The sequence below is a fragment of the Peromyscus maniculatus genome, chromosome 4 (genome assembly GCF_049852395.1).
Source record: "Peromyscus maniculatus bairdii isolate BWxNUB_F1_BW_parent chromosome 4, HU_Pman_BW_mat_3.1, whole genome shotgun sequence".
NCBI lineage: Eukaryota > Metazoa > Chordata > Mammalia > Rodentia > Cricetidae > Peromyscus > Peromyscus maniculatus.
Window position 1 is genome coordinate 106,648,770 of NC_134855.1, and position 18,151 is coordinate 106,666,920.

Consider the following 18,151-nt stretch of genomic DNA (forward strand, 5'->3'; position numbering starts at 1 on the left):
GATCAACCTCATCTACATAGAGCTGGGGTGGGTGAGAAGGGTTTCACCCTTCTATAAAAAGAAAAAAAAAGTTAACCCTGTGGTGCTGGTGTGGTTGTTATAACAGATAAAAGCAGCTGTCTGGCTATCTGCCTTGTCCGATCTTATGCAGGCCCCGGAGCCAGGGGACTTCCCTACTTAGAACAGTTCCTACCAAGTCAGCAACTGTAAGAGCCGGCCCTGCAATGGGCTCTTCTACAGAGAAGAGCCTCAGTGGGATATGCTATGCAAACTGGGTAGTGTTGAATGAAATACTTTCAAAGTAACCCCAATTATTATATGTGTGTGATATATGCACATGTATACACATGTATGTGCATCTGCACTTTCCCGTGCATGCCTGTGTGGAGACCGGAGGTCAACACATCAGGTGTTTTCCTCTGTTGACCACCACTGTTTTTAAATTAAAAAAATTTTAAAAAAAAACAAACTTTTTTTAATTTGTGTGTGTGTGTGTGTGTGTGTGTGTGTTTGTGTGTGTGTGTGTGTGTCTGTGCTCTCAATGCCATGTTACACATAAAGAGATCATAGGACCACTTGCAAGAGTTCTCTTCTTCCACATGTGGGTTCATCATTGAACTCACGTTGTCAGGCTTGGCAGCAAATGCCTTTACCCACTGAGCCCTCATTTCACAGGCCCCTCCGTTGTATTTTTTGAGACAGGCTCTCTCATTAAACCCAGGTCTTTCCGTTTTGGCTAAACCGGCTGACTGGTTAGCAGGGAACGTTCTGTCTTTCTCTCTGCCTCCAGCACTGGTGCTGCAAGCATATACCCCCACACTCAGCTTTTATGTGGATCTGGGGGTCATACCCACATGCTTGTCCATCAAGCCCTTTACCACTGAGCCATCTCCCCAGCCCCCAGGTATTTTTTTAAGGTACAGCCCAAACATCCACAAACTGAAAATATGAACCACAAAATGGTTCGTTTGGAAGCAGAGTATCAACATGATGCCACCTTTGGAAATTTTGTTTCAGGCACAAAACGATTATAAGCATTATATACCTTCATGCTGTGTGTGAAGTAGGTGTGAAATGGGTATAGCTTCATGTTTAGATTCGGTTCCAAGATTCCAGAATCTGAAAAAATCCTGAAATTCCTAACACTTCTGATCCAGTCATTTTTAGAGAAAAATGCCCCCCCACCCCCGCCTGTATGTAGAGGGGATACAGGGACCGTTGCCAAGGTATTAGCATCCCTGCGTGGCTGAAGGTGCCTTGCCTCTTGCTTTTTATTTCTTCTTTTCATCCTTCTTCCTTCCCTCCCTCCTTTCCTCTCCTCCGTTCCTTGGCTAAATTTTCACATTTTCTGTAATTATCCGTTTCAAATAGAGACCGTTTTGTATTCGAACATTGCAATTTAAAGTCCTCTTTTCCTTTTCCAGCCCCAGTTCTGTCCCTATAAACAGCCTTTTAACATTGCCAGGCTTCCTCGCCGTTATCCGTCTCTCAGTGGACTGCGAGGTCATTACCAATTCTAACGGCTGTAAGCCTGAGGTGAAAATACTGTGTTCTGGCACACTTACGAGATGCTGAGTCAGGATGGAGCGATGGCTCTGCAGCCACGAGCACTTGTTGCTCTTGCTGAGGACCTGGGTTCGGTTCCAAGCACCCATGTCAAGTGGCCAACAACCACCTGTAACTCCAGCTCCAGAGGGTGTTATGCCCTCTTCTGGCCTCCTCAGGTACTCACGTAGATACACACATATACATATATTTTTTTTTAAACACCAAAAAATGAACCTTAAAAAAAAAAAAAAGGCTGACTGGGGCTGGAGCAATGATATATATGCAGGCAAAACAATCAAACACATAAGGGTAAGTAAATTTATTTATTTATTTGGTTTTTTTTTTTTTTGGTTTTTTTTTTTTTTTTGGTTTTTCGAGACAGGGTTTCTCTGTGTAGCTTTGCACCTTTCCTAGAACTCACTCTGTAGACCAGGCTGTCCTCAAACTCACAAAGATCCGCCTGCCTCTGCCTCCCGAGTGCTGGGATTAAAGGCGTGCGCCGCCGCCGCCGCCGCCGCCGCCGCCGCCGCCGCCGCCGCCGCCGCCGCCGCCGCCGCTGCCACCACCGCCACCACCACCTGGCAGTAAATATCTTTAAAAATGTAACAGTTATCCTTTGTTTTTAAGATATTTACATGCATAATCACATATGTATGTAAAGATGGAATGGGGCTTGAATCCAGGGCCTTGGCCATGACAGGCAAGTATACTCACCATGGATACCCAGTCCTTTTCTATGTCCTTCATGATGCCTGGGTAAAGATGTTTTGTTATTACCAGATAGACCTAAAATAGATTCGAGGAAAGTGATCTATTTCTCCCAGTGGAAAATGGTTTTTGTGGCTTTTCCCCCCGTGTAGTACTGAGAATCAAACCCAAGGCCCCACACCTGCTGCACAAGCATTCTACCACCAAGCTGCATTCGCAGCAGGGACACGTTTTGGCTGCAGAAGAGCCCTTGATACATGCTGACGACACCATAACGTCCTTGGGGTGCCGACGGCACACGGTTCCGTTGCCCTGTCTTGATGGTTGGCTGTCTGTTTTTGTACAGGGGCGCATTCTCTGAGGAGGACTCCCAGTTAGTCATCAATTACATAGCAAAGAAGTCCTTCTGCCGCCGAGCCATCGAGCTTACCTGTGAGTTGACTTTCAGTTCACTCTTTGGCAAAAGTTAACATAGTGGAGAGCCAAGATAAGTTTCTAATGAAAGCTAATAGATGAGAATGGGAAAGAAAGGAAAAAGATGTATATGTATGTATTTTTCTGAGAAATATGTATGTGTGCTTTGTGTGTGTGTGTGTGTGTGTGTGTATATATATATATATATATATATATATACATATATATGTACATATATACATATATGGGCTTTTTGTTTTGTTTTTCTGAGATAGGGTCTTGCTATGTAGTCTAGGCTAGCCTCAAACTCATTATCCTCTTACCTCAGCTGGATCCTGAGTACTGAATTTATAGTTACTGGCCACCATACCCAGGCAGGATGGATAGTTTTAGCATTCAGAATCCTTTCAGAAGCTGGCAAGGAGATACTCAGGTGTTGTCTTATCGATCTCTACTGGCCAGGCTACTGGACATTGGAAGTGAATCTGGTATTAAGAAACAAGTTAAGGCCAGGCGGCAGTAGCACACACCTTTAATCCCAGCACTCAGGAGGCAGAGCCAGAGGATCTCTGTGAGTCCGAGGCCAGCCTGGTCTACAGAGCAAGATCCAGGACAGGCACCAAAACTACACCGAGAAACCCTGTCTCGGAAAAAAAAAAGAAAGAAAGAAAGAAAGAAAGAAAGGAAGGAAGGAAGGAAGGAAGGAAGGAAGGAAGGAAGGAAGGAAGGGAGAGAGAGAGAGAGAAAGGAAGGAAGGAAGGAAGGAAGGAAGGAAGGAAGAAAGAAAGAAAGAAAGAAAGAAAGAAAGAAAGAAAGAAAGAAAGAAAGAAAGAAAGAAAGAAAGAAAGAAAGAAAGAGACAAGTCAAAGATACACAATCCCATGAAACAATGAGGAAAAGAAAACCTTGTGGGTGATGGGAAATGGGGTAGAGGTCAGAGGTTTAAAGGAAGCCACAAAGTAGTAGATATAATCTCCAGCCTCACTTCCTGCTGTCCCGGCCACTAACTCAAAGGACAGTCTGCCAAGTTATTGGAAGGCTTGAATTTTGATGAGTAGGAGTGGGGGTTTCTGGGTTTTTTGGGGGGAAGGGTGAACGGATACAAGTTCCTGAGCAATTTCAGGATCAATGTGCAGAGTGCACACATTATCAAATCCATGCTTCTGGTTGTCCATTCGACAAAACTAAATAAAACAAAACAGGACATAGCCCGACGGAATACAGGCTACTGTGAATCAAAACTTATTCGGTGTACAACAGTATTAGCTACTTTTCTAACCAACGTTTTTTACCTTTAGGTGTCTCTGTTTTTGCATTTAAAAACTGTTCATTTAGACAGTTTTCCCCTCTACTGGGGAACACATTGAGTAATTTTTTTCCAGGAGTGAACATCTCCCTTCCAGTATGAAGAAGGCTCTTCTCTTTCAAAGGTTGCTCATGTCTCAACTGTAGCCCAGGAGTCATTAAATGCCTCTCCTTCTCTAATGCTGCACATCTGTTGCATACCTTAGTATAGTCTACAAATACTTGCTGAAGACAGTCTTGTTCTCCAACCCCCGGAAGTATTCATTTTAGCCTGATGTCTTAGAAAGAGATGCCACATGTACAAGGACAGTTTATTTTCTGAATATTTCCTGTGGTTTAGTTCTCTTCTTCCCTGACTGGCATGGGAGGGTAGTGGGGGGATGTCCTGATGGCTCTTTCCTATACCATAAATAGGGATACGTCATCCATGGATAACCCCTTTAGAGTCGAATGCAGACTTTTTCTGCACACATCGCAGTGCGCACAGCTGCTATTGTAAGAAAGGGAAGGGAAGTGTGGCTCATTTTTATAGCTGTTTGTAGATGAACTTACCTTGGATTAATTTTATTCACCCCAATGGCAGTAGAATGAAGTGTAGACTTTTTACATGAGTGCAAAGTAGGGAAGCTGTGTAACTATGACACAGGACTTCCCATATACTTCTGCTGCTATTTAACGGAAGAAAGCACGATGCTAATTCTTACTCACGATTACTCCTTTGTAGTGCACAGCTTGGGCGTGAGCGAGGAGCTTCAAAATAAACTAGAAGATGTTGTGATCGACAGAAATCTTCTAATTCTGGGGAAAATTCTGGGTGAAGGTAAGCAGCTTTAAAGCCTTTCTTTTTAAAATGTGAGACAAGGAGCAGTTGAGGATTTTTTTTTTAATGTGTATTCATTGAATAAAATACTGATTTTATGACTTGGCGTTATAATGCAAATAATTCTTCTTTGGAGCTTAAAATGAAAGAGGAGAGTTTTGAAACTCGGATCTGACAGATGTCATAGGCATCTGAAGTCCCTGGAACTGAGTAAGTTTTAGAAGTACAAATTCCCTTCCTTTATTACAAAGCACGTGATTCATTAGTTATTATTTATTATTATCTATTGATTGATCAGAGTTCTATGCATTTAAGGTGTTGATTTACTTCTTCAGTTGATGAAAAATATGCACTTAAATTTTAAAATTGTTTTCAGCATAAATGATAGTGTTATTAAATTTGTGCTTTGGGCTGGGGATGTAGTTCAGTGGTTGCATGCTTGCCTGACATGTATAGTGCCCTGAGTTCTAGCTCTAACACTTGGGGCTAAAAAAGACAGTTTTGTGATCTTCAGTAGTATTTCCATGTTCCCCTCTAAGTATCTTGGGTCAGTTATAATGGTTGGTGAAGGGACAAGCTGAGCGAAGTCTGACCACTCAAGCTCATAATACCAGTGCGCACGCCTGCTGTGCAGGTGTCTGAGCAGGTCCTGTCCGATGTCTGTGGATGAGTCACTCCAGGACCACGCAGCTCTGCATTTCTGTGGTCAGGAGGGCATCTGCACAGCATCACATGGATGTTGCTTCACTTCACAGGAGAGTTTGGGTCTGTAATGGAAGGAAATCTGAAGCAGGAAGACGGGACTTCTCAGAAGGTGGCCGTGAAGACCATGAAGTGTGAGTTTCCAGCGTGGAACCATTCTTCTGGGGTGGGCAATTACCTCAATATCAGGTGCTCCGTGTGGAGCAGTGTTGTACTCTGGTCTCAGTGGCTGATGGGCCACGAGGCAATGTGGGAGCATGGTCACCAGCAGAAATGCGTGATGAGCTCTCTGTGTACACATGCGTTGTATGTTCTTCATGCTCAAAGCAACCATTGTCACTCCCACCAACTCTACCAACTTTCTCCCTCACCCTCCATTATCTAGTACAGCTACTGATCCCCATGAATTCCTGAGGCCGGAGGATCTAGTGTTAGTACCTGACGCCAGGGATTGGTCTGACTGATCTCTAGGATAGTGGGGCCACTTCTTCAGAATAGCTCCCTCATGAATTACGTCATGCTGGTTATCTAAGATTGAAAGGGTAGCCGCCTCTGGCTTCAGAATCTCCATGTAATTCAATAGAGTTCTCACTCACCTAGCACACACAATGGGTCCAATCTCAAGCACTGTGGAAGAGAAAATAAAAACTAGGGCATGCCAAAGAGCGCCTGTTAGACTCTTTTCCAAGAGCCCTTGACATTGTGATCAAAGGTTGATGTCATCCATGGGGTGGCACAGTCATTCATAAGTGCTGTTTTCTTTTTTCTTTTTTCTTTTTTTTCTTCGGTTTTTCGAGACAGGGTTTCTCTGTGTAGCCTTGCGCCTTTCCTGGAACTCACTTGGTAGCCCAGGCTGGCCTCGAACTCACAAAGGTCCGCCTGGCTCTGCCTCCCGAGTGCTGGGATTAAAGGCGTGCGCCACCACCGCCCGGCTTAAGTGCTGTTTTCTTGAGGGGACATAAAATTGATGATGTGGGGGAATAAATACATGTTTCAAACTTCCTAAAAAAAAAGACTCTTGAGTCCCCACTTGCCTGGGGTTGGCCCTTGGGTAAGGTTTACAGGCAGACCTCCGTCCCACCTTCTGTTAGGTCCCCTGGTGCTCTGTAGCAAAGGGAAGCAGTGAGGACGAAGTGACAGACATGTTATCAACGTAAAAGTTTTAAAATACTTTTTCTAAGTTTTCTGTACCTGGATGAGATAAATAGATAGTAAACCCTTAGAACAGCACAGACCCTGGCTAGGAACTCTCCGGCCATTTCAGTCCCTAGTTACACCCTGTTAAAGAAATCCCTCAAGACAGGCTTGGCCTTGTGTTTTGTCTGTTCTTGATTATAGCGAGATATAGATAGAATAAAATTTATCATCTTAACCATTTTTAAATGTATAGGTCAATGGCATTTAGCATCTTCGTGTTGCCATGGACCCATCACTGCCACCCAGATCTTAAACTTTCCATCTTTTCAGACTGAAACTCTGCACCCCCCATGCCCCTCCCCCACCCAGGAAGTGACCATTCTACTGTCGGTCTGGTTTGTCACTCTAAGCACTGCCTGCAAATGCAATCAAACGGGATTTAGTCTCTCGGGACTGGCTGGTTTCATATAGCATCATATTGAATTTATTTTTTTTAATTTTATCACATTTACTTATTTGTTTGTGTGTGTGTATATGTGTGCGCACACTTGGACCATGGCACGTGTGTAGAGATCAGATGATAACTTGTGGGTGTCTGTTTTTTTCTCCCACCATGCGGGTTCATTCCCAGGGATCAAATTCAGGTCATCAAACTTTTGGGGCAAGTCCTTTATCCACTGAGCTGTCTTGATGGGCCAATATGAATTGTAAATAGTTCTCTTAAATTGGTTACATTTCAGAATTTTGGTGTGAAGTGTACCCAGCTCATGGGCATGATTTAACAATTAGTCACTATGAACCTGGGCATGCATCCATAGCAAGGAGGAGGCAAAGGTCATTGTGACAGATCAGTTGAAATTACTTTGGATTTGGGGAGATTTTTTTTTATTATTAAAATTAAAAGTCTATTAAACTAACATTTTAAGACCAGTTTTAGGTTTTCAGAACAACTAGGCAGAAAGTACAGTTGCCATATGTCCCCCATCCTCACACAACTTTAGTGTAAGGAGCAACTGTCTTTCGTTAGAATATTGTTCAATTGCTGTGCTCACGCTGACGTATCATCTACTGAAGTTCTTTATTTTCACTCGTGTTTACTGTTGGTCTTGTATAGTTCTACCAGTTTGACGAATGCATGAGTGGTCTATGTCCTCGTACGGCATCACGCTGAACAGTTGTGGCCTGAAAATCCCTCAGGTTTCCTCTTTGGTTTTCTCTTCTCTCCTCCCAACCCCCAAACTCTGCAAGTACTCTTGCCTGTCATTATAGTTTAGCCTCTTCCTGATTTTAGGAGTTTTTATTTTTGTATGAAAGGGGGATTTGTTTGTTTGTTTTGTTTGCTTTTAGAGACAGGGTCTTGCTATTTAGCCCAGGCTAGCCTCTGAGTCCTCCTGCCTCAGCTTCCCCGAGGGTTAAGAATGCGCCGTGAAGCCTGGTGTGGATTGTAGTTTTACTGGACAAAAGTGCTGTTTCTGGTCCCCCTCCTCTAACCTGAAGATGTTGATCAAGCCCTGCATTTTCCATCTGCTCCTCTAGTGGACAACTTTTCTCAACGGGAGATCGAGGAGTTTCTCAGTGAAGCGGCGTGCATGAAAGACTTCAACCACCCAAACGTCATCCGGCTTCTAGGTACCTCAGGGAGATGCCGGAGTGAGGCTGGGAGGGGCCGCTGTGTGCTGTAGAGGAAAAAGAAAAGCTTTGGTGTAGAGAGGTTTATACTAAAAATCACAACCTGGGGCATCCTACCTTCCGAGACTGAGAGTGAAAATGGGTTTGTGTTTTCTGAGTGCCAATGGAATTAGAGATAGAGAGAGTGTCCACAGAAATTAGAGATTGTCAGTTAAAATAGTGCCCAGTGACTCAAAGAGCTAGTCACGTGATAGTCTTTGTGGGGTAAAGGCTGTCTGTGAATTGAAAACCAGTGAAGTAAAGCTGTAAACCTAGACATTTCTCTAAATAGTCTTTGAGAAATAATTTATGAACCAACTTGTGAGTCATGGCACAGCACACTGACTATTTCATAAACACAATTTAATGAAATTTGGCTTTATATAAATATCCATGTTAAAAAATACAGACATGGGTATCAGTGCATGATGTGCAAGGGGCAATATTCTTAGATAGAGAAACAATCTAAAAATGCTGGCCTGTTTCTTGCCTGCCCTTTGCCTCAGTCCATAATAAACCTTTCAGTGATCTTTCAGAGTTCTGTATGGCTGATGCTGTAGAGATGTGAAAGCTAAGGTTTGGATAAAATCTAATGTCAATTGTTTGCAGTTGGTGGCTTTAGCAGACTAGGAGAGACATTCAACTTTGCTTGACACGTTACACTTTGTAAGCCTAGGATCAGGTGACCAGTTCATTCTAGAATTCCATGCTAAAGCATTGTAACTTCAGTCACTGAAAGCTCAGGAGGGGTTTTACCTGTAAATCCTCAAAAATGCTTTAATAACTTTAAACATCTGGTTGCAGTAGACCTCTTCATAGGAGTACTTAGCTAATTTGCCCCCAGATTCTCTGAGGTCTGTACCCCTCAGTTATTCAGTCTAACAAAAACAAAACACAAAATCCCTTTGGTTTCTAGTTGTCTGTTCTTGTGACAGATTGAGTTTTGAGAGTTCTCTTGCAAATACTAGCCTAACATGAGAGAGAGAGAGAGAGAGAGAGAGAGAGAGAGAGAGAGAGAGAGAGAGAGAGAGAGAGAGAAGGAAGGAAGGAAGGAAGGAAGGAAGGAAGGAAGGAAGGAAGGAAGGAAGGAAGGAAGGAAGGAAGGAAGGAAAAAAAGAAAAAGAGTCATACAGCTGGCAGGTGTTACATATGCTAGAATCCACTGTGAGAGCTCTGAGCCTGTGATTTCTTCACCTCTTGACCTGGTAGCACATGGCTCCAATGTGGCCAGTGGGCCTCCGGGGTTTATGTGTTCATTGTGTTCATACCTAACAAGGGCTCTTTGTAACTGGTCCTGTTTTCAATTTCAGGCGTGTGTATAGAAATGAGCTCTCAAGGCATCCCGAAGCCCATGGTGATTTTACCCTTCATGAAATACGGAGATCTGCACACGTTTCTGCTCTATTCCCGGATAGAAACAAGACCAAAGGTAAACAGGCCACTTGTGCTGCCTCTCAACTGTTCCTGAAGCTTTCGTGACAACTTGGACAACCCCAGGGTCTCTGAAATGCAGAGAAGGACGCTGGCCTTGGTTCAGAGTTCACTGTACACCCCCTTGACAGGCCTATGAATGAGTCTTTATCCCTGTTCATGGTGGGAGGAGACCAGGTGGTCCCACAATCTTGGGCCAAAGTCTCCTTGACTGCAGCCTTTGGAGCCTTTATTCATCACAGACTGGTAAAGGCAGCTCTCCTAAAGAGCTGTGTTTTGTTTATTTGAGGTAAGTTCACATTATAGCCCAGGCTAGCCTCCCGAGTGCTGGCGTCACAAATTTGTACCACCACACCCAGCTCTCCTAAAGTAAATTTTAGAGCCCTTCTTGGAGTCATGGGTTTCAGCCTTTGAAGTGTGAGATACTCGTTTGTGACTGAATCATCTTGTGGTCCTCACTAAGATGGGTTGCAGGCAGATATGGCAAGGCGAGAGGGCTCAGCTGCCAACCTTGTACTCTGTTACTCCCTTACACCCCGAGGACTGCACAGCCTTTGCAATCTGGGTTATACCCAGAAAGCTAATAATGGGTCATCTCAGAGATTCGGGAGCATGAATTTAAAGGCTTGTCCTCGCTGGGCGGTGGTGGCGCACACCTCTAATCCCAGCACTCGGGAGGCAGAGGCAGGTGGATCTTTGTGAGTTCAAGGCCAGCCTGGTCTACAGAGCAAGTTCCAGGACAGCTAGGGCTGTTACACAGAGAAACCTTGTCTGGAAAAAACAAACAAACAAACAAACAAAAAAGGCTTGTCCTCTTTGGGGTCAGTTTTTACTGTGGACTTCAAAGATTGTAGATTTGGGGATCCTATGATGGAGACATTGCCGCGGGCCTCCTTGTGAAGTGAGCACTGTGTACCCCTCTCATGTTCCCTGTGGGCAGACCTGTGCCTATGAGCAGGAGCTGTGATTTGTGTCCACGGCATACTCAGGCTGGCCCATCACTCCGCTCCATCACTTCTCTGAGATGGCAGCATCACCACAGGCACCCGCAACGGGAAAACATGGGGCTGACCTCTATCAGGACTCACCCTAGCTTAGGACAGAATTTGCTGTGGGCCAGCAGTCCCTAAGTCATGGCTGCCCAACGGTGCAGCGGTGGGAAGGAACTGTACCAACCAGTTGATACCAGGGCATGCTCTGACACAGGCACCGCTGTCCTCTTAGCTGCCACCAACAGCAGGACTCTGCTGAGGGCAGTTAGTCTTTCGTGTGTCATGCTTTGGCTGTTACGTCTGAGAACACTTTACTAACCCCTTAGTTAAATTGTTTTTTTTTTCCCCTGCTGCTTTCTTAAAACTGTTCAGTTTTACATGATTTATTTGAGTATTCATTTTGAGTCAATTTTTGTAGAATCTCTGATATTTAATTCAAGGCACTTTCTTTTGTATTATTATTATTATTATTACTATTATTACTATTACTGCTACTGCTACTCCTAGTACTCCTACTATTTTGCCCAGGGAATCTTATAGCCCAAACTGACCTCAAACTCATTATATAACTAAGGATGTCCTTTAACTTCTGATCCTCCTGTCTGTTTCTGCCTCCAGAGTTCTGGATTACAGGTGTGTACCACCATGTCCCATTCCTGTGGTGCTGGGGATTGAGCCCAGGGCTACTTGCATGCTTTATAAACACTCTAACCAACTAAGCCACATCCTGATCCTAAGGTTTCTTTTTTTATTTTTTTGGTTGGTTAGTTCTGTATGTAATTGGTCATCATTTATGAAAAGGCCACCTTTAATCTACTAAATTGCTTTCACACCTCTGTCAAGAACTTGACAGGCTGCACACTGCAGGTCTGTTTCTGAGCCCTCCCTCTGATCCATGAAACAGTCTGCCCATCCTCTGTCCCCACACCATTGACTGGAATACTGCAACCTTTCTGTAAGTTTTAACACTGTAGAGTGTGCTTCTTCCCACTCTATCCTGCTTCTTCACACTCCCCCACCTCCCCATCCTCCACCCCACCCTCAGCACACTTTAATAGTTCTGCTTCCACTGGCCAAAGTTCTGCTGTCATCTTTTTTTCTTTTAAACAAAACAACAACTGAGGAAAGCAAGCACAGAGTAGTTTCTTGACTGGTTATTTCCCTTTGCAAAAGTACAGGGTACAGGTCCTCAGCGGTAGAGACTAACTCCCGGGTGTGACAGGAATGAAAAGGAATATGCTTTTACATTCTGATAGTTTGTAGCCTGCCATAAAGGTGGAAGACACAGAGTTCAGAGAGTAGCTGGAACACCCGGCTTTATTCAAGGCTGCTTCTTTGCTCAAGTCAGTTCCCTCGGCATAAAGACCTTTTGTTCCAACTACCGTCATCCAAGATTAAGTCTCAATGAGCTTCTGAACCGGGCCTGGATTCTGGTCCAAGTGTCACTGTCCTCGCCATGGACAGTGTCCCTGGAGGTGTGCAGGACAGACAGGCAGATGATAAGCACCACCTCAGCATCTTACCGAGGATGGCAGCTGGGATGGCATGCATCAAGCGGAAATGTGCGTCTGCTCTAGAGCTTTGGGGAAGGGAGGAGTTCTGACCGGAGAAGCTTTAATAGTCTGCGCTGCCATGGTGGAAATGAAACAAGGGAAGAGAAGCATGTGACCAGGATGGGGGTGAGGGATGAGAGCACACATGTTGTTGGAACCTTTGGTTTTCTCCTGGGGCAGTTGTAGAGACCGCAAGTTGTCTCTGGGGGCAAGGGCAAAGCAGGGGAGGATGGACAGAGAGACACCACAGCAGAGGAGGATGGACAGAGAGGTCTACAGCAGAGGAGGATGGACAGAGAGACACCACAGCACAGAAGGATGGACAGAGAGACACCACAGCAGAGGAAGATGGACAGAGAGACACCACAGCAGAGGAGGATGGACAGAAAGACACCTCAGCAGGGGAGGATGGACAGAGAGGTCTATAGCAGAGGAGGATGGACAGAGAGACACCACAGCAGGGGAGGATGGAGAGAGAGACACCACAGCAGGGGAGGATGGACAGAGAAGTCTACAGCAGAGAGGTCTACAGCAGGGGAGGATGGACAGAGAGACACCACAGCACAGAAGGATGGACAGAGAGACACCACAGCAGAGGAAGATGGACAGAGAGACACCACAGCAGAGGAGGATGGACAGAAAGACACCTCAGCAGGGGAGGATGGACAGAGAGGTCTATAGCAGAGGAGGATGGACAGAGAGACACCACAGCAGGGGAGGATGGAGAGAGAGACACCACAGCAGGGGAGGATGGACAGAGAAGTCTACAGCAGAGAGGTCTACAGCAGGGGAGTTACCCTTTAGGAGTACAGGGGAGTTGCACTTTGGGCTCTGTAGGAAGGAAATTGGCTTTACTAGCATATAATATCAAAACCAACTCAGGCCGGGCGGTGGTGGCGCACGCCTTTAATCCCAGCACTCGGGAGGCAGAGCCAGGCGGATCTCTGTGAGTTCGAGGCCAGCCTGGGCTACCAAGTGAGTCCCAGGAAAGGCGCAAAGCTACACAGAGAAACCCTGTCTCGAAAAACCAAAAAAAAAAAAAAAAAAAAAAAAAAACAACTCAGAATCACCTTTTAAAAGGAGATACAGAGTTGAGCCTGGTGTCACAGGCCATGATCCCAGCTACTGAGGAGGCTGAAGCAGGAGGATCACAAGTAGAAGGGCAGCCTGGGCAACAGAGCCGGGGTAGCATTGCTCCAGAGGCAGCCAGTTCTGACTGTAGCATTGGGTGTCTGGCATCACCCCACCCTCGGACTTTACATCTGCGGTGGTACTGCACTTGGTTATAAGATGGCAGAGGCTGCTTTAAGTGTCACAGGCTAGCATCCAGAGACTCTCCTCACCTCTTTCTCCCGACCTCCACCTCTGTGTCCATCTGTCTCCCCTCCCCCTCCCTGATCCCTTTTCTTAGAACATTACGTTCTTTGCAACAACTTTATTGAGATGCTGCACAATTCTCCCACTTAAGGAGTTTAGAAGAGGGCTATGGAGACCGTTCAGTAGATACAGATGCTTGCTACCGAGCCTAAGACTGGAGTTTGATCCCCAGGAACCATATGGTGAAAGAATACGAATGTCCCAAACTAAATAAATGTAATAAAAATCTTAAAGTGTTCAAAAAGAAGGAAAGAGAAAGAAAGAAAGTCACTGTTGGACTTGGTTATGAGGATGGTGACCACAGAAGACCTCCAAGTGACACAAAATATTTTAATGCAGCCATGGCCCTAAAGAAGAGGGCTCACTACAAGTTCCTGGCCATCATGCATGGGTCCATCCATGATGAATTCCCTTCCAAGATCCTCGGGGTTGTAAAATATTGTCCTTGAGGGCTAGAGCCGCAGCAGGCAGAGTGCTTGCTGGGCCCACTTGGACCCCTGGCTTCTGGTTCCAGCACTGCAAAAACTAGGTGTGCTGGTATACGCCTGCTGTCCCAGCATCGGGTATAGGTGTGAAGGTCACAGGACAGTCTCCTGTACCTGGTACCTATCCCCACCTTCCACTTCCTTTAATGTGGGGTCTGCTGCTCTCTGCTGAGTGTACCAGGCTAGCTGTCCTAAGAGCTTCCAGGCATTCCCCTGTCTCTGCCTCCCATCTCACATTAGGAGAGCTGGGACTGTGGGCTCCTGCTGCCTTGCCCAGCCTTATGTGGGTCCTGGGGATCCAAACTCAAGTGTTCACCCTTGTATCACGGTGCTCTTCCCAGTGAACCGTCTTCCCAGGCCTGAACTGTCAATTCAATTTCATCAGTGGTTGTGTCCACGCCTACCTATCCTCTGACTTCGCCACTTTAATTAGAGGGCCGCTTAGTAAGTCTGAGCCTTTTAGCCATGTTCTTCTTCAAGCCTGTTGTAGATATTCTGAGCTCTGTGGATTTCCATATGGAATTTTAGAATCAACTCATTCCACTTTACAAAGAAGCCACTTGGCATTGGGACAGGGCTTATATGGAATATAGAAGTTAAGCGGTATTGACATTATAATAATATTAAGTTTTCTAAGCCATGAGTAGAGGATACTTCCTTCATATATTTGGATTTTTACATTGTCTCCAGCACTGTGAGAGAACGCAAAATGATAAGTTGCATGCTTCTTTGTTAAATTCGTTCCTGAGTGTTTTAATTCCATTGTAGCTAAATTGTTTCCTTTGCTTCCTTCCTTTCAGATTGTTGTCCCTAGTAAGTAAAAATCTCTGTAGCAACATCTGCAGTTTTCTCACCTCATCTTTAAATTGTTCTGTGCAGTTATTTTGTAAGTAACTTTTAGTCACAGACTCCAAGAATAATGTAACTATTACAGGAAAAAATATCGCACATTAGTAGTATCTTCTATTCATACAGCTCACTAATGACAATAGAGTTTGCTGTTTCAAAGACCCAAACCCCGTCTTGGAAATAAGCATCTGGAAAACTAAACGCCCTAAATACAGAGAGAAGAGGCAAAACTTCCATGTTTGATTCGTTTACCTTTTTCGTAACTCTGTTACTTAGGGTAAAGATAATTATGGCATTTTGGTTTCATGTGCACTATATAATTGGCATGTGTCATGGTTGGGAAATATGTCATTGAAAGTGTAGTGTTCAAGCTTATAGCTGAATGCTAGTGAACCTATCTAACACAAGGCCCGGAGTTCCATCCCCAGTACCAGAAGAAACAAAACAAAATGCAGTGCCCTGTGAATACCACTCTAGGGACCTCACAGTCCTTGGAGAAGGAGCCATGACAAATCCAATGTTCTGCGGTGGTGGGGTGGGGGTGGGGAGCGGGTACTGTGGACAAACCACTCATGATTCATGGGGGGGAGAGGGGAGGGGTAGACTGTGGACAAAGCACTCGTGATTCATGATTGCCCGGAACCTGTAGTCAGCCTTTCTCTAGTGCCATGACTGCAATAAAACTTTAAATTACTACTTGGAGATCTTCATTAGTCATCATCCTTAGAACCAATTCTAAATGCCTGGAAGGCCCCCTCTCTGCCTCTCTCCCCCTCCCTGCCTCCCTCTCTCCCTCTCTCCCTGCCTCCCTGCTTTCCTTTTTTTCTTTTAGGAATTTGTTATTGTTATTTTTGTTTTGAGACAGGGTCTTATTTTATATCCCAGGCTGGGCTCAAATTCTTAGAAAGTCTCCTGCCTCAGCCTCTCAAGTGCTGTATAAAAGGAATGAGCCACGACACCTGATATTTTTTATCTTTCCCTCTGTCTCCTCTCCCGCTCGGTGTGTGTGTGTGTGTGTGTGTGTGTGTGTGTGTGTGTGTGTGTGTGTGTGTGTGTGTGTGTTAGGGCTGGTAGTAAACCCAGGGTTGCAGGGTTGTGAGTCTATGCTACATGAGTCTTCTACCACTGAGCTGCATCCCCAGCCCACCGGTGACATGTTTACTCACAAAGCAGTTTTGTCTGATTTTTACAACACAGAGAAAACATTAGGTGGCTGAAATCTAGAAAGACCCTAGAGAGAAAGAATAGAATTTCTGAATGTGTACTTGTATTTCAGTTCAAAGATAAGGGGTGAAGACCTGCCCCTAATTGTTGCTGTCTAGAAGAAGAAAATTATCTTTCAAATTATCTCGAAGTAAAATGGGCTGTCTTATCTTAGCATATGTGAGGCCCAGAGACCAACCTTGGTCATGCCACACACAACCAATAGAAAGAAAAGGAGGAGAAGAAAAGGGGGGAGGGGAGGAAGAATAAAAAATGATAGCAAGAATTCAGAATTAGAACCAGCTCCTAAGAGGTGGGTTTTCCCCTCCCAAACGTCTGACCCTTTCCCAGAATACCTCCCCTTCCCTCGTTACAACCTGGCCCTTGAGCCAGTGTGCTGGTTCAGCAGATCACGGTGCTTTCGACCAAGCTCGACAACCTGAGTTCATTCCCTGGGCCCCACATGATGGAGGGAGAGAACCGACTGTCGCAGATTGTCCTCTGACCTCCAAATGTGTGCGGTGGCCCAGGTGACCCCTCCCTCCCTCCCTCACGCATACAAAGTACACAGGTAGATGTAGAAGAAAATTTAAAGCAAACAATAAGGCGCTCCTCCCTCGTCCTCTCTGCTGGCATGGTCCTCTGCTCGGTGCCTCTCGGGATGTGAAGGCTCACCTTTGACCTCATGACCAGTGAAAAGATACAAAATGTTTTTCATCTGAAACACTTTCAATAGCAAAGAGAATGTAACGCTTTTCAAGAGATTTTGGAGAGTTTCTTCTTTATTCCTGTTTTGAAGCATTATTTGCATTATATCTGAGCCAGGTCATCCCAGCACTGGGGAAGCTGAGGCAGGAGGATCTTGAGTTGTAGTCCTGCCTGAACTACGTAGAACGCTTCTCAAAGCAAAATATCTCCCTTTAAAAAGTTGACGACACAGAAAGGAAAGATTTCTTTCTAACTTTCTAACTTAGGGAATAAGAACACCATTTCCAAGGCTGCAGAGATGGCCCAGCAGCTAAGAGCACTGGCTGCTCTTGCAGAGGACCCAGGTTAGAGTCCCAGCACCTACACAGCAGTTCACGACCATCTGTGATTCCAGTTCTAGGGGGATCTGACACCCTCTCCTGGCCTCCTTGGGTGCTAAGCACACACAGGGTGCACATACATACATTCAGGCAAAATGCTTATACACATAAAATAATAATAATAATACATCACTGTTTCCCCTTGAGTGAGAGTAACTTGCCAGCTTTTCTTTCTAAACCATAATGTCTCTTTTTTTGTTTCCTCCCGTTAGGTCATCCCCCTGCAGACACTGTTGAAGTTCATGGTGGACATTGCCCAGGGAATGGAGTATCTGAGCAACAGGAATTTTCTTCATCGGGATTTAGCAGCTCGAAACTGCATGTAAGAACCTTAGCCATCCTAGGGAGGCCCGGTCACTTGACTTCATGGCCTTGAACTTCATAGGGCGGGGAGTGACTTGCTGTTATATTATAAAGGGCAGATGGCTTGGAGGTGGAATGGAGTGCCTTGCTTTGGATGGGATTTCTCTCTCTCTGATTTTGACTGGGCTCTTCCTTGGAGGTTTTCTATGTCTCTGCCTCTAAGAATCTGGCTAGTGTCCAAAGCTCTCTCTTCTGATTAGTCTGTTTTTTTCTTGTCACTCAGCTAGGTGTACTAGGCGTGATCTTTGTGCTCTTTTCCAAAAGCCATCAGCTGGCTTTGGACCCTCGATAGTATGTAAGTCAGCTAACCATAGTATAACTTGAATGGCAATAATAAAAATCCTAAAGGCCATTTCCCCAAGTCTTTGTTGACACACAAAGAAAGCTCTCTTCTCAAAGAGGGTAAGAGACAGTGTATTCAAGAGTCAAATATGAGTGACTATGACCTAAGAATACAGATTCAACTACCTCAAATATCATATCCCAAAATGGTAGCTGTTTCTAGATT

The 18,151-nt window shown here is 45.0% G+C and overlaps 1 protein-coding gene across 1 annotated transcript in view; it reads left to right on the plus strand.

The window, feature by feature from the left end:
• The window catches only part of Mertk (MER proto-oncogene, tyrosine kinase), a 109,342-nt gene that overhangs the window by 78,784 nt on the left and 12,407 nt on the right, over positions 1 to 18,151 (plus strand). The window contains exons 11-16 of the mRNA XM_042276206.2: positions 2,603 to 2,688; positions 4,700 to 4,795; positions 5,551 to 5,631; positions 8,171 to 8,263; positions 9,613 to 9,731; positions 17,493 to 17,602. Coding sequence (XP_042132140.2) covers positions 2,603 to 2,688; positions 4,700 to 4,795; positions 5,551 to 5,631; positions 8,171 to 8,263; positions 9,613 to 9,731; positions 17,493 to 17,602 — 585 coding nt within the window. The remainder of the gene's footprint in view (positions 1 to 2,602; positions 2,689 to 4,699; positions 4,796 to 5,550; positions 5,632 to 8,170; positions 8,264 to 9,612; positions 9,732 to 17,492; positions 17,603 to 18,151) is intronic.